This window comes from Geotrypetes seraphini, chromosome 6, assembly GCF_902459505.1.
Source record: "Geotrypetes seraphini chromosome 6, aGeoSer1.1, whole genome shotgun sequence".
Classification (NCBI taxonomy): Eukaryota; Metazoa; Chordata; class Amphibia; order Gymnophiona; family Dermophiidae; genus Geotrypetes; species Geotrypetes seraphini.
Window position 1 is genome coordinate 233,508,424 of NC_047089.1, and position 12,706 is coordinate 233,521,129.

Here is a 12,706-nt window from a genome sequence, read left to right on the forward strand (position 1 = left end):
TTCCTCCAATGCCAAAAACTAGGAGAATCTTTCTGTAACCAATATTGCAAAATACATTTATGACCAATCATGCACGCCTTTTGAAATAAAATACATCTATCTTGACCAAATACCCCACAAGCAGCAGCTTTACCAAATAACACCCCTCTTGGAGACATCCAGGAAATGTTATGGTTGTCAATTACGTATTCCTCATATTTTTTTTTTTAAGACAAACAGAATTCCACCAAAAAGTATAGTCCAGCGAGGAGGCTGATTTCCAGTTCTTCAGGATATGTAGAATAGCGCTTGCAAACAGAGAGTCAATCAGCTTTCCAAGTTTCCAAGTTTATTATATAATTTGATTAATTGCCTATTCCAAATTCTAGGCGATGTACAATTTCTTAAATAATCAAATATGGGTAACAAATCAAACATACATAAATCATAGCAAATTAAAATAACGAATACAAGCATTCCTATACAAAGTTTAAATCAATCAAATTAAGTAACCTATACATACGATATCAACACAAAAGGGAAAATTATTAATGGATTATAATCAGTGTTTGTTGAGTAGTCAGAATTTACAAAGCAGGGAAGCGTTGTCCGCTGTTGATGGCGTGCCGTTTGCTCATTGCTCCCATTCCTGGATATTCATTTCTGGAGCACCAGTTGGCCTTGTTTGTGTGTACTGTGGCCTGATTGGCGTTGGCAAAGCATTGGCGATTAGCGAAACTGCCTGAGCGACGATCTCTAATCTGACTTTTAGACTATGTACATTTCATGTGTGAACTAACGGCGCCATGGCGTCAGCGATTAGTTCCCTATCGTAAAATCTTGGATGGTTTCATTGAATGAAGGTTGAGCTCCCGGCTTTAATATCCGAAGTGTTGAGAAATATTGCTTTGTTGGGAGGGTTGAATGGATTGGGGTGGGGGAAAGAGGGGGTTAGGATTGGGGGAACATTCCAATAAACGCAGTATTTAGTCCCTAAAGAATTAAATGAATAGGACATCAATATGGAAATTATAAGTGCTTTTATAATCTTACTTTTCTCTTCTTTTAAAAGGTCATTAATATTAATCTTAGTCTTCTTACTTTCTTCACGTAAAAGACCTTTTACATTAAAACTGATCAATCATTCTTAACATTATCTCATTTCTTAAATTATTTCAAAATAACTAAAGCTTTTTCTATCAATTTATTTTTTTATATTCTTTCTTAATTGACCCTATCCTTGTGTACAAACCTTAAATGTTCCTTTTTATCTTTTTTTATTTTATTTTATTTTATAAATTGTATTTCTACCCTTTACCTACTTGTTCCAGTTTGTATTAATATGAACATAATGATTAGTCTGTATAATTTTGTCTCATTTGTATTTGTCATCCCTGGCTTCTATTGTATATTAGAATTATGTAATACGCATTGAAATATTGGATATTGCGTAAAATCAAAATTTATTAAACTTGAAACTTGAAGGGCGAGGTTGTCATTGATGGAAGGGGAGGGATGGATAGTGTATACAAAGGGGGTGGATAAGAGAAATATTGTATGATGTTTATTACTGTATTTTTCAAAAGTTATCAATAAAAAAAAAAAGAATAAAAAAAAACTCCCAAACTTTCATCAGGGAGACAAGCGCTTAGCTGTTTAGAACATACTCAGATATACAGAAAAATACAGTTAAACCTTGGTTTGCAAGCATAATTTGTTCCAGAAGCATGCTTGTAATCATATATCAAAGCGAATTTCCCCTTAGGAATTAATGGAAACTCAGACGATTCGTTCCACAACCCAGAAACTTTAATACAAAATACTATACGCACTTGTATTGCAAGACCTCGCTCATTTAGAACAGTCACTACACTCCCGCAGCGTCAGAGAGAGAAGAACCATCGGCTCAGTTGTGATGATGTGACGCGTGTATATTGTATGTACTCATATTGCAAGACCTCGCTCGTTTAGAATAATCACTACACTTTTGCAGCGTCAAAGAGAGAAGAACCATCGGCTCAGTTCTGATGTTGTGATGTGTGTATACTGTAAGTACTTGTATTGCAAGACCTCGCTCGTTTAGAACAGTCACTACACTCTTGCAGCGTCAGAGAAATAAGAACCATTGGCTCAGTTGTGATGTGTGTATACTGTATGTACTTGTATTGCAAGACTTTGCTTGTATATCAAGTTAAAATTTAATCAAATGTTTTGCTTGTCTTGCAAAACACTTGCAAACCAAGTTACTTGCAACCCAAGGTTTTACTGTATGTTCTCAGCAACCTACTCTGAAACCCCCCATTTCTGTTGTACTTTTAAAGATCAAAATCCCTGTGTTCCAAGCCAACGTTTCACGGTACTCAGACCGCTTCTTCAGGGCGATACAAGCCTGTCAATAGGGAGATTTCAGTGTTTTTAATGGAGAGTAGTATATATTTTTGTTACGTGCTATTAAATATTCTACTTCCCCCCCTTTTTTTCAGCAACACAGCTCATTCCATGCAGACAAACTTGAATGTAGCCAGATGGGGAACTGGAGAGAGAGCCAGCCAGCGAACGCTCCCAGTGACCAAGAACAAAGCTGCCATTCGGAGGGCAGCGAGCGCCTATATGCTTCTTCCTACAGTTTCCCTTTCCCTTACCACTATGGACACTTTTCCGTGGATTCGCATCACGTGCTCGGCAGCAGGAAACCGGCACTGCCCACCAGACTGGGCCAGTCTCAAGGCGCGCCTTGCGAAGTGGCCCGCTTCTTCCTGAGCACCCTGCAGACGAGTGGAGAGTGCCCTTGGCATTACGCCAGCTCCCTAGCCCCTCGCAGCCAGTCGCCAGCTGGTAATCCTCCTGAGCAAAGCCTAGGAGCAGCACAACACAACCCAGCGCACGCTTATGAAGGTAAGTACCTTCTTTACGCTTTTCTCTACGCGGAGCTGCGTTTAAAGTAATCATACACTTATGTAAAATACACATATGTAAAATAACATAAGTCATATAAAAGTAAGGAAGAAAAACAGAACAAAACAATATGAATAACAATTAACAATTAATCATTAATACTATCAACCTCATGGTTTAACAGGCGCATAACTATAAGATTTCAATGGCTCTAATTTTGGGCTGCAGCAGCAAATATATGATAACTATTCAATATTATTAAGAATTTTGATCGATTTGGCCTTCAAAATTATTTTAAGACACTGGAAGGATACATCAAAGGTGGACTATATGACAGGAACGAGAATTTTTGACTAGTCCTGGATTTGAATTTATATCCCAGAGCAATGATGTTGCATAGCAAGGGTGAGAGCAGTACCTCCCCACCCCCTCTCTTCTCCGTCCCACCACTCCTACACACTCCTTCCATGCCCCCCCCCCCCACTGCTGTGCACACACACGCCGCTTCCCTTCTCCTGTACCCCTGTAACGTTTGTGGTGCGAGCAGCAACTCCCAACCTGCTGTCTCACCTGCGTGTGCTCTCCCTCTGACATCACTTCCTAGGTGCAGGGCCAGGAAGTGATGTCAGAAGAAGAGCCGACCCAGGTGCGACAGCAGGTTGGGGGTTGCTGCTCACGCCATGATCTTTACAGAAATATGGGGGAAGGGAAGCGGCGAAAACGCGCGGCAGTGGGAGGGCGGGGAAGGAACAGGGGGCGGAGAGGTGCCACACCCCTACCAAGATGGCACTTGGGGTGGACTGTCCACCCTTACTATGCTACTGATTCTACCCACTTAGAAGGAGCATTGCAGGTTCCAAACCACATCTAATTGGGATGGTCAGAAATCCAGGACTGACCTAGAATTTCCCTCCTGGAACTGGGTAACTTGGCAGCTCTGCAGAAGCACTTTAAAGTGGAGTCATTATAAACCAGTGGTCTCAAACTCCAACCCTTTGCAGGGCCACATTTTGGATTTGTTGGTACTTGGAGAGCCTCAGAAAAAATAGTTAATGTCTTATTAAAGAAATGACATTTTTGCATGAGGTAAAATTCTTTATAGTTTATAAATCTTTCCTTTTGGCTAAGTCTTAATAATAATATTGTAATTTATAGCTAAAGAGACGTATGATCAAGAAATTATTTTATTTTACTTTTATGATTATGATAAACATACCAAGGGCCTCAAAATAGTATCTGGCAGGCTGCATGTGGCCCCCAGGCCGCGAGTTTGAGACCACTGTTATAACAGTAGCGTTTCTTCTCTTCTGACAGTGGCAATGCTATAACTATGTTTTCTTTCTACCTTTTGTTTTATATAGTTCTCCTCAGTTGTGTTTTTGTTATAAAAAAAAAATTCAATAAAATGTTCGAACTGGAAAAAAAAAAAAATGATTCTTAGATTGCCTGAGTGAGGGGAGGGTGTCTGATTTATTTGAATGTTTATCTTTTCAGTCCTATTCCAAGTTCTCAGTGTTCAAATGAGAGCCAAGATCACCAACTGGATCCAGTTCTGGGTTTACCCCATTGCATGTAGTCTTGCTGTTTCTCGGGGAATGCAGTAGGTAAGAATTACAATTCCCTGCATGCAATGAGGTAAACTCAGGACTGGGCCTAGCAGTTTCTTCAGCTGCTGGATGCCAGGGCTTCAAGTAATTTAATTTTAACAGGCTGGAAACAGGCCTTGCAGCAACTTTCTGAAAAATAGCTGTTTGTCACAGTTTGTCTTTGTCCCCCTACTGTAGGGTTACTGGGCCAGGGTTGCCAGATTTTCCTTTCGGAAAATCCGGATCCCCTAGCCCCATCACCCCAGGCACGCCTAGTTACGCCCATTCTGCCCTAATCCCACCCCCAAGCCCGCCCTCGCCCCGCCCGCGCTGTCCGCTCTTGTGCAGGGAGGAAGTCCGCATATGCGCGGACACTGTGTGACATCATTGCATGACGGCCACACATGCGCGGACTTCCTCGCTGCCCGACACAACTTTTCAAAACCCAGACAAAGTGCTGGGTTTTGAAAAGCTGTCCGGACCCCTGGACCATGTCCTCAAAAGGAGGGCATATCCGGGGAAATCCAGACGTCTGGTAACCCTAGGCAGGGCCTACCCCTCCCTCCCCACTGTAGTGGAATTTAGGTTCATAGTCAAAAGCGCGCATCGACAAAGGTGCGCCGAGACAACTGAGCGCAAGGTGGAAGCCCTTGCCGAAGAAAAACAGTGTTTTAAGGGGCTCCGACAGGGGGTGTTGGTGGGGAACCCCCCCCCCACTTTACTGAATACAGATTGCGCCGGCATTGTGTAGCGTTGTGGGGGGTTGTAACCCCCCTCATTATACTGGAAACTTAACTTTTTCCCTGTTTTATAGGGAAAAAGTGAAGTTTTCAGTATAATGTGGGGGGTTACAACCCCCCAAACCCCCCACAACGCCGATGCGATCTGTATTCAGTAAAGTGCGGGGGTTCCCCCCCTCACCCCCCGTCGGAGCCCCTTAAAACACTGTTTTTCTTCGGTGCGGGCTTCCGCCTTGCGCTCAGTTGTCTCGGCGCGCGCTTTCGACCTGTCACCGGAATTTAAACACTATAAAGTCTTTTTAGTCATATGTATTTTACAACTGCCTGGGGCTTTTTTTTCCTTCATTGTAACAGACATTTCCCCCAACTCTGATTGCACCTAGTAAGGACATTACAACAACCACCCCGAGTAGAGTTGCCACATGTCTGGATTTACCCGAGTTGGGGGTCATGTCTGAGCATATGCAGAAATGCTGGCAAAGAAGGCTGGAGCACCTTGCCAACTTTCTTACTGCTCAGGCAGCACAGAAGGGGGCTTGGGCAGCAAATCTCTTTGACTGCCAGGGCTTGGGCATCTCTGTGAGAGAATGACACGGTGACAAAATTCATCACCGTTCCCGTCATGTCATTCTTTAAGGAGAGAGGGAAGAATCAGAGTATGAATGGCCACAACCACTGACCCTCAAGCTTTGCTTTGAAGAATGCTGGTGTACAAGGACTGAGGCTGAAATAGACACTAAAAAATGACATGGGATTATTTCCCGCGGTTATCCGCGGGGACGGGGACGGTGATGAATTTTGTCACCGTGTCATTCTCTAAATTCTCTGCCAGCCAAAGTTTGATTCATCTGAAGGGGGGAGAGAACTTTGAAGAACTACTTGGCTCCCCCAGCCTACCCCTGGGCCCCCTCAAAAACTGAGTTCTGGCTACACCCCTTCCTGCACTCCCTCTTTATTCTAGTATATGTAGGGTTACCAGATTTTACATCAGTAAAACCCGGACCCTAGATCCGCCCCCCCCCCCAGGCTCCCCCATCTCCACCCATCCCTGCCACGTTACACCCCAGCTCCGCACACACCGCCTGTTCGTCAGGCAGGAAGGCATCTGCGCAGCATGATGATGTCACATGCATGCGCACGTATGCGTGACATCACCTCATGTGCCCATGTGCGTGACGTCACCACATTGCATCCGCCCATGCACGGATGCCCCTCCCGACGCGATTTCTTTTCAAAACCCAGACAGAGTGCTGGGTTTTGAAAAGTCATCCGTACCCCCCAGACTGGGGGAATCCGAACTGGGGAAATCCGGACTGGGGGAATCTGGACTGGGGGAATCCGGACTGGAAAAATCCAGACGTCTGGTAACCCTAAGTATATAAGTACGCTTAGGTGGATATGGCACCAGGTTCTGATTCAAATGCTAGCTTAGAACTATTGTGAGACCATCATGCCCATTTTCTGTGTGGCTTAAGAGCAGAGGGTAAGTGCAGTGACTTACAGCATTATCTAATTCAGTCCCCTCCCCCCCATCACCCTATTCATAACTCGGCCCTCCTCAAATTGCTATGTACATTCTGCAATTCCTCCCATTGTAAGTCGCTTTGAACATAGCGCGGCTAAGAAATGCTAGATTAGATTCCAGACCTATAGTGATTAACGTTTTCTGCTTTTCCATGTACAAAGCGTCCGGGGCAAACAGAAGATATGGCGAGGACAGCACCCCCGAGAGCTTTTCAAGCTGCGCGTCGTCAAGGCCAAACAGCAGATACAAGGACGAGATCTATGCCTGCAGCGTTATGAAGCTCAATAAGATAGAAAACGGCCCAGAATTCCATCATGCCATCAAGGAAGAAAACAAACTGCTTTTCAACAGAGTTGTGCAGGACAAAATGAACACAAATGACAAACCTTCGCCGGGATCCTTAACTGGTGCTTTGCAGCCAAAATCTGAATGTTTCCAATCAAAGGCTACTGGACAGCTGAACCATTTTCTGTCGCTGCCAGTGGTCTACGAACCAAGAAGAAGAGTTTGTATGAAAGAACCTAAGTACGGGCATATTAGCCATTATGGCACCCATTTGAGTGAACTGAGCAGCCCCGACGGAATGAGCCCAAAGCACGTTCACCACAGATCTGAAAACGAGCTTCTGGTGGACACCAGGCTAAGTGGGCAAGTCCCATTTGTGCCACTAAATTATCACCATGTTCTGGCCAAGCACAGCACTTTTCAGACCTCCTCCTGTTCTGCCGCAGGACCCGGAGCAGAAAACTATGGCTATAGCCCTGAAGAGACAACTTCATTTCTCTACAAAGACCACAGCCCGTCCTCCGCCTCTTCACCGGAGACCCATCGAGAGGCTGTAATGCCTCACTATATTGGAACATCTGTAATAATAACCAATGGGAGGTGACGATCAAAGATTTTGGCGAAGGCTTTTAGGTTTGAGGAGAAATTGGAACAATTCGCGACAGAATGACGAGCAAGCCTGGCTCCATGTACTAGATACAAGTGAAGGCCACTGTGGGACAAAGTTATGGGTGCTCATGAGCAGAGAGCGATAACATTCAAGGCCAGCAAAATACACCAGGTTAACATCTGGTGTAGACCACGTCCATGAGAAGCCAAACGCTAACTCACAGTTTTCCTATTGAACACTACACTATAAATTTAACCAGCAGGGTTGTATGCATATTTTTCAATTAAGTTATCTTCGGGCAACCATATATTTTATTAAATGCCATCTGTAAGCATGTTTATGGATCTCATTATCTTAGCTCCCCATAGAGCCTTTGTTTGCACGCCGCTTGCCAAATATTTTGGGAGAAAGTAGGTGGCTTTTAGTGAGGTACGCTTTAATTCGTTTTATGTTTCATGAATGCCACTAACGTATGGTTAACCCAATGCATTGTGCTAGAAAGCGAGTAAAGGTTTGATTCAAGCTCCAAAGGTTATCTTGGTGGGGGGGGCAGGAAGTGTGGGGCTTTTTGTTTCACTGTCTGTGCCATTATGCATGCTGTTTACTTGATAGGGCAGGGGACACTTGCACTGTCCCTATTCCTGGTGGTTTTATAGAGGAAGAAGATCCTCTTTATAAGTGCTTAATGTGATTCATAGGAAGGGTTAGCATCCTCTTTCTCTGCATTTGTTAGCTTGGACCTGCCCCCTTTTCCTATATGTTGCCCTATTTTGACACCCCAAAAGAGAAAACCTAGACCAAGGCTTGTCGTGATCCTCCCCCCCCCCCACCCCCACGGATGGAAGGGGGTGGTCAACCATCACAAACCCATCTTTATAAAAAGCAGCAGCATGGGCCAGCAAGGTATATGCTCCGATGCCCATAGCAATTGAATGGATGTCGAAGCATTTGCCAAGCGGCTTTGTAAAAGAGGGCTAAAATGTTAAGAGTACAAGAGTCTCAGGCTTGATTGTTAAACTAGCATCTTTTGGGTTGGAAGAATCAAACAAACTATTCTCCAGCTCCACCTTAAAGCCGGCTTATTGCCAATGTCATGCTAGATAAACTCGTGGTTGTTGCCATGGCCCTATTGCACTACCTACAGATCTAATTATTTTTATTTTTGTCAGTTTCAGTTAGAGATGTCTGGCACTTTCAAAATACAGGCAGTCCCCGAATTACAGACACCTGACTTAAGTACCACTTGGACTTAAGAATGCGGTGGCAGCTTCATTTGATTTCACCGAGCAGTATTTCCAATGGCATGGACTCCTACACTTCTCCTGCAGCAGGTTCAGGAATGATGCCTGGCCACATTAAGAACAGTGTGTGATTGTGCACTGGGAACACTGGTAGGGATAGTTGGCCCTTTTATCAGCTGGGAGTAGAGGTAAGCAGCAAGAATCTTAAAATCTACAAGCTCTGAGTTACATACAAATCCGACTTAAGAACAGCTTTAAAGTCCTAACTCGTTCTTAACCTGGGTATTGCCTGTATAGAAATAACCAAGCTATTGTGACATCACTGATGGAGTGGCTCTTAGGCGTTGATGGAATGAGGCTTTATGACATCACAATATCAGCTCTAGAATGTTGCTACTCCTTGGGATCTTGCCAGGCACTTGTGACCTGGGTTGGCCCCTGATGGAAACAGGATACTGGGCTTGAGGGGGCCTTTGACAACGCTTATGTTCTTATGTGAGTCAAGTGCAGGCCGTCCCCAAGTTTTAGATGCCTGACTTATGTACGACTCGCACTTAAGAAAGCGGTTGCGGCTTCATTTGATTTCACCGAGCAGCATTTCCAGTGGCATAGACTCCTACACTTCCCCGGCAGCAGATTCAGGAACGATGCCTGGCCACATTAAGAACAGTGTGTGGTTGTGCATGTTGTACCTTAGAGGGAACACGGGTAGGGACAGTTGGCCCTTTTGTCAGCTGGGAGCAGAGGTAAACAGCAAGAACCTTAAAATCTACAAGTTCTGAGTTACATACAAATCCGACTTAACAGTTTTAAAAACATAACTCGTTCTTAACCCGGGGACTGCCTGTAGTGCAATAGAAAGCCTGAAGATTTCTAAAAATAACATCCTCCTCTTTGGAACTTTTTGGAACTGCTTGCTAGTGAGCCCCAGCGAATTTAGAGAAGTTTGTGTCAGAGCTCCACTAAATTCAGTTCTGATACCTGGCTTGACTTGGATCTGGAGCCACAGGAGTTAGCTCTGTGGGTGCAGAGCACCCACCGATGTTGAGTAAACTCCTTCTTTGTGTCCAGTAAGGGGTCATTTATGTTGTGTTTGGCATGGCCAATCGTTTTGAAATGGCGGTGTCTATGCCTGCAAGCGTCTCATCCATCTCCAGATTCATCGATTTGCAGAGACCGGCACAAAATCTTAACTTCTCTGCTTTGATTTTTTTTTTTTTTTTTTTGATTCTGGGGAGCACAAGCAGCAGACGAGACTATCCAATTCATATGGACGAATCCAAAATTTAGGGTCACAAAGTTTGATATAGTGATTTGCAGATCATTGCTGACAATTTGTAAATGATTTGAAAGAGGTTTATGTAAAGCAGGAATTGCACAGAAGCTGGCCAATGCAGAAAGTCCAAGGGCCGATGACACAGTTTACCATACCTCAAAAGAGTTAAAAAAAAAAAAAAATCAATTTATGTGGCCATATTTTGCCCTCAGGTTGAGTGAGGGGGTAACACGTCACATACTAAAGCATGCTTAATACACAAAATATCTAAGTACTTGCATAAATAATCAAGGCCCTCATTCACTAAACTGCGGTCGAGGTTTCTACCGTGGCCCGGGACGCTAAATGCTACGATTCTCGTAGGAATTCTATGAGCTTCGGAGCAGTGTCGGAACATTTAGCGCTTCAGGCCGCGGTAGAAACCTCTGCTGTGACTTACCCCCCTCTTTTACAAAGGTGCGCTGTGCTTTTTAAACGCACGCTAAATATTATCACGCGCTAAGCGCTAACACGTGCATGTTATCCTATGGACGAGTTAGCGGTTAGTGCATGCGTTGATTCAGCATGCGCTAAATCCACGCTAAAACACTTAGCGCGCCTTTGTAAAATAATTCCTTAGTAAAAAGGGGGGGGGGAAGAAATGAATAAATATCCATCCAAAAAAATTCATAAATATAAACTCATAATGCAAAGCATATACATTAAAAGCAAATTTGTACATACATATTAGATATTCATTTCATATATAAGTGATACATTAAGAAATTCATCTTTTAAAAATAAAAACCACAGGTTTAGCTATCGGACTTTTATTTCAGATATACATTAAAAACAAAATTGTACATATGGTTATTTTTTATTTATTTTTTCCGTTTATACTTATACCACTTTTGGGATGATATTTATTCATTTGTTTTATTGATCTGTGCATAGAAAAAGCAAATATTTTTAATGTTATAACTTATTTTTATTTGGCATATGTTTAAATAGGTGATGTAATACCCCTGACACAGCCTGAGAGCAAAATGTGGTCACATTGGTTTATACTTCTGAATAAATTAGCCATTTAAGAATCTTTTGGGGGGTTCATGTGATTCATTCAAGAAGTAGAGGACCCTAGAAACTTATTTTAAACTGTTTGCGTGCTAGCCTGTCCACTCAGGAAATGTGATTTGAAATTTGCGATCAGTGGATTGAGATTCTCATAATTGCCACCTAGGCTGCTGCTTTCCAAACCTGTCCTGGCGATCCCACGCCTATGTCAAGTTTTCAGGACTTCCTCACCAGCCATGCATGAGATAAATTTGCAGGTGCTGTGTCTTCAGAGTATGCAAATTAATCTCAGGTATAGTAATTGCACACAGCCTGCAAAGCTGACAAAAAGGGTCAAGTCACCAGCAACATTTCTGAAACAGCTGCAGGCACCTCCATTTTGTATCCACGGATTTCTTGTCGTGATTTCCCTAAACCAGTGTCCCGCGAACTTTTTGAAACCGCGGCACACTAAACTCAGTGCCGCGGCTGGAGGGCATCTGGAAACGTGCGGGCGTCAAAGCGATGACATCACCCACACGTGTGACATCATCACGCCAACATCTGCGCAGGTGCAGAACCTGATGTTTCTATGCCCCAGCGCCATCTGACTGCCTACAGGACGTGCCTCTCACCGCAAGAGGCGCATCGGATGTCAAAGTCCCTCCTCGAGGGCCGCAATCCAGTCGGGTTTTCAGGATTTCCCCCAATGCATGCAAATAGATCTCATGCATATTCATTGGGGAAATCCTGAAAACCCGACTGGATCGCGGCCCTCGAGGAGGGACTTTGACACCCCTGCTAAGCAGTCAGCCAGCGCCAGGGCCTCTCCTCCATGCCAGCATCTCGCGGCACACCCAGATCTCACCGCGGCACACAGTTTGCGATACACTACCTTAAACAAATGAAGACTACATCTCTGTACATGCAATGGGTAGAAATCAGGCCTAGATTGGCTTGTAGGGAAGAGGGGCTGGGAGGGGGGATGGAAAAGGGATGGAAACTTGAACAAAACAGAAATCCCATTTGCAATTTGTTTTGCCTTCCACTGATTCCTATGGTGTCAGGTCAAAAGCGCGCCGGGACAAAGGCGCGCCCAGACAATTGAGCGCAGCGCAGAGGTGCGTGCCGCTCAAAATTACTGTTTTTAGGGCTCCGACGGAGGGGTGTGGGGGGGAACCCCCCCCACTTTACTTAATAGACATCGTGCCGCGTTGTGGGGGCGTTGTGGGGGGTGTGGGGGGTTGTAACCCCCACATTTTACTGAAAACTTAACTTTTTCCCTGTTTTTAGGGAAAAAGTTAAGTTTACAGTAAAATGTGGAGGGTTACAACCCCACAACGCCCCCACAACGCGGCACGATGTCTATTAAGTAAAGTGGGGGGGGGGGTTCCCCAACAAAACCCCCTGTCGGAGCCCCTAAAAACTGTAATTTTCTTCGGCGCGCGCCTCCGTCTTGCGCTCAGTTGTCGGCGCGTGCCTTTGTCTTTCGCGCCGTGGTCTATGAACCGATTCCTATTGTAGTTGTGTGTACTGT

At 44.4% G+C, this 12,706-nt stretch overlaps 1 protein-coding gene across 3 annotated transcripts in view; it reads left to right on the plus strand.

Moving 5' to 3' along the window:
- Nucleotides 1-8,076, plus strand: part of SIM2 (SIM bHLH transcription factor 2) — a 125,440-nt gene extending 117,364 nt beyond the window's left edge. For all 3 annotated transcript variants that reach the window (XM_033947619.1, XM_033947617.1, XM_033947618.1), the window contains 2 exons: nucleotides 2,463-2,874; nucleotides 6,887-8,076. In XM_033947619.1, coding sequence (XP_033803510.1) covers nucleotides 2,463-2,874; nucleotides 6,887-7,614 — 1,140 coding nt within the window. In that variant the 3' untranslated portion in view covers nucleotides 7,615-8,076. The remainder of the gene's footprint in view (nucleotides 1-2,462; nucleotides 2,875-6,886) is intronic.
- The last annotated feature ends 4,630 nt before the right edge of the window (nucleotides 8,077-12,706 follow it).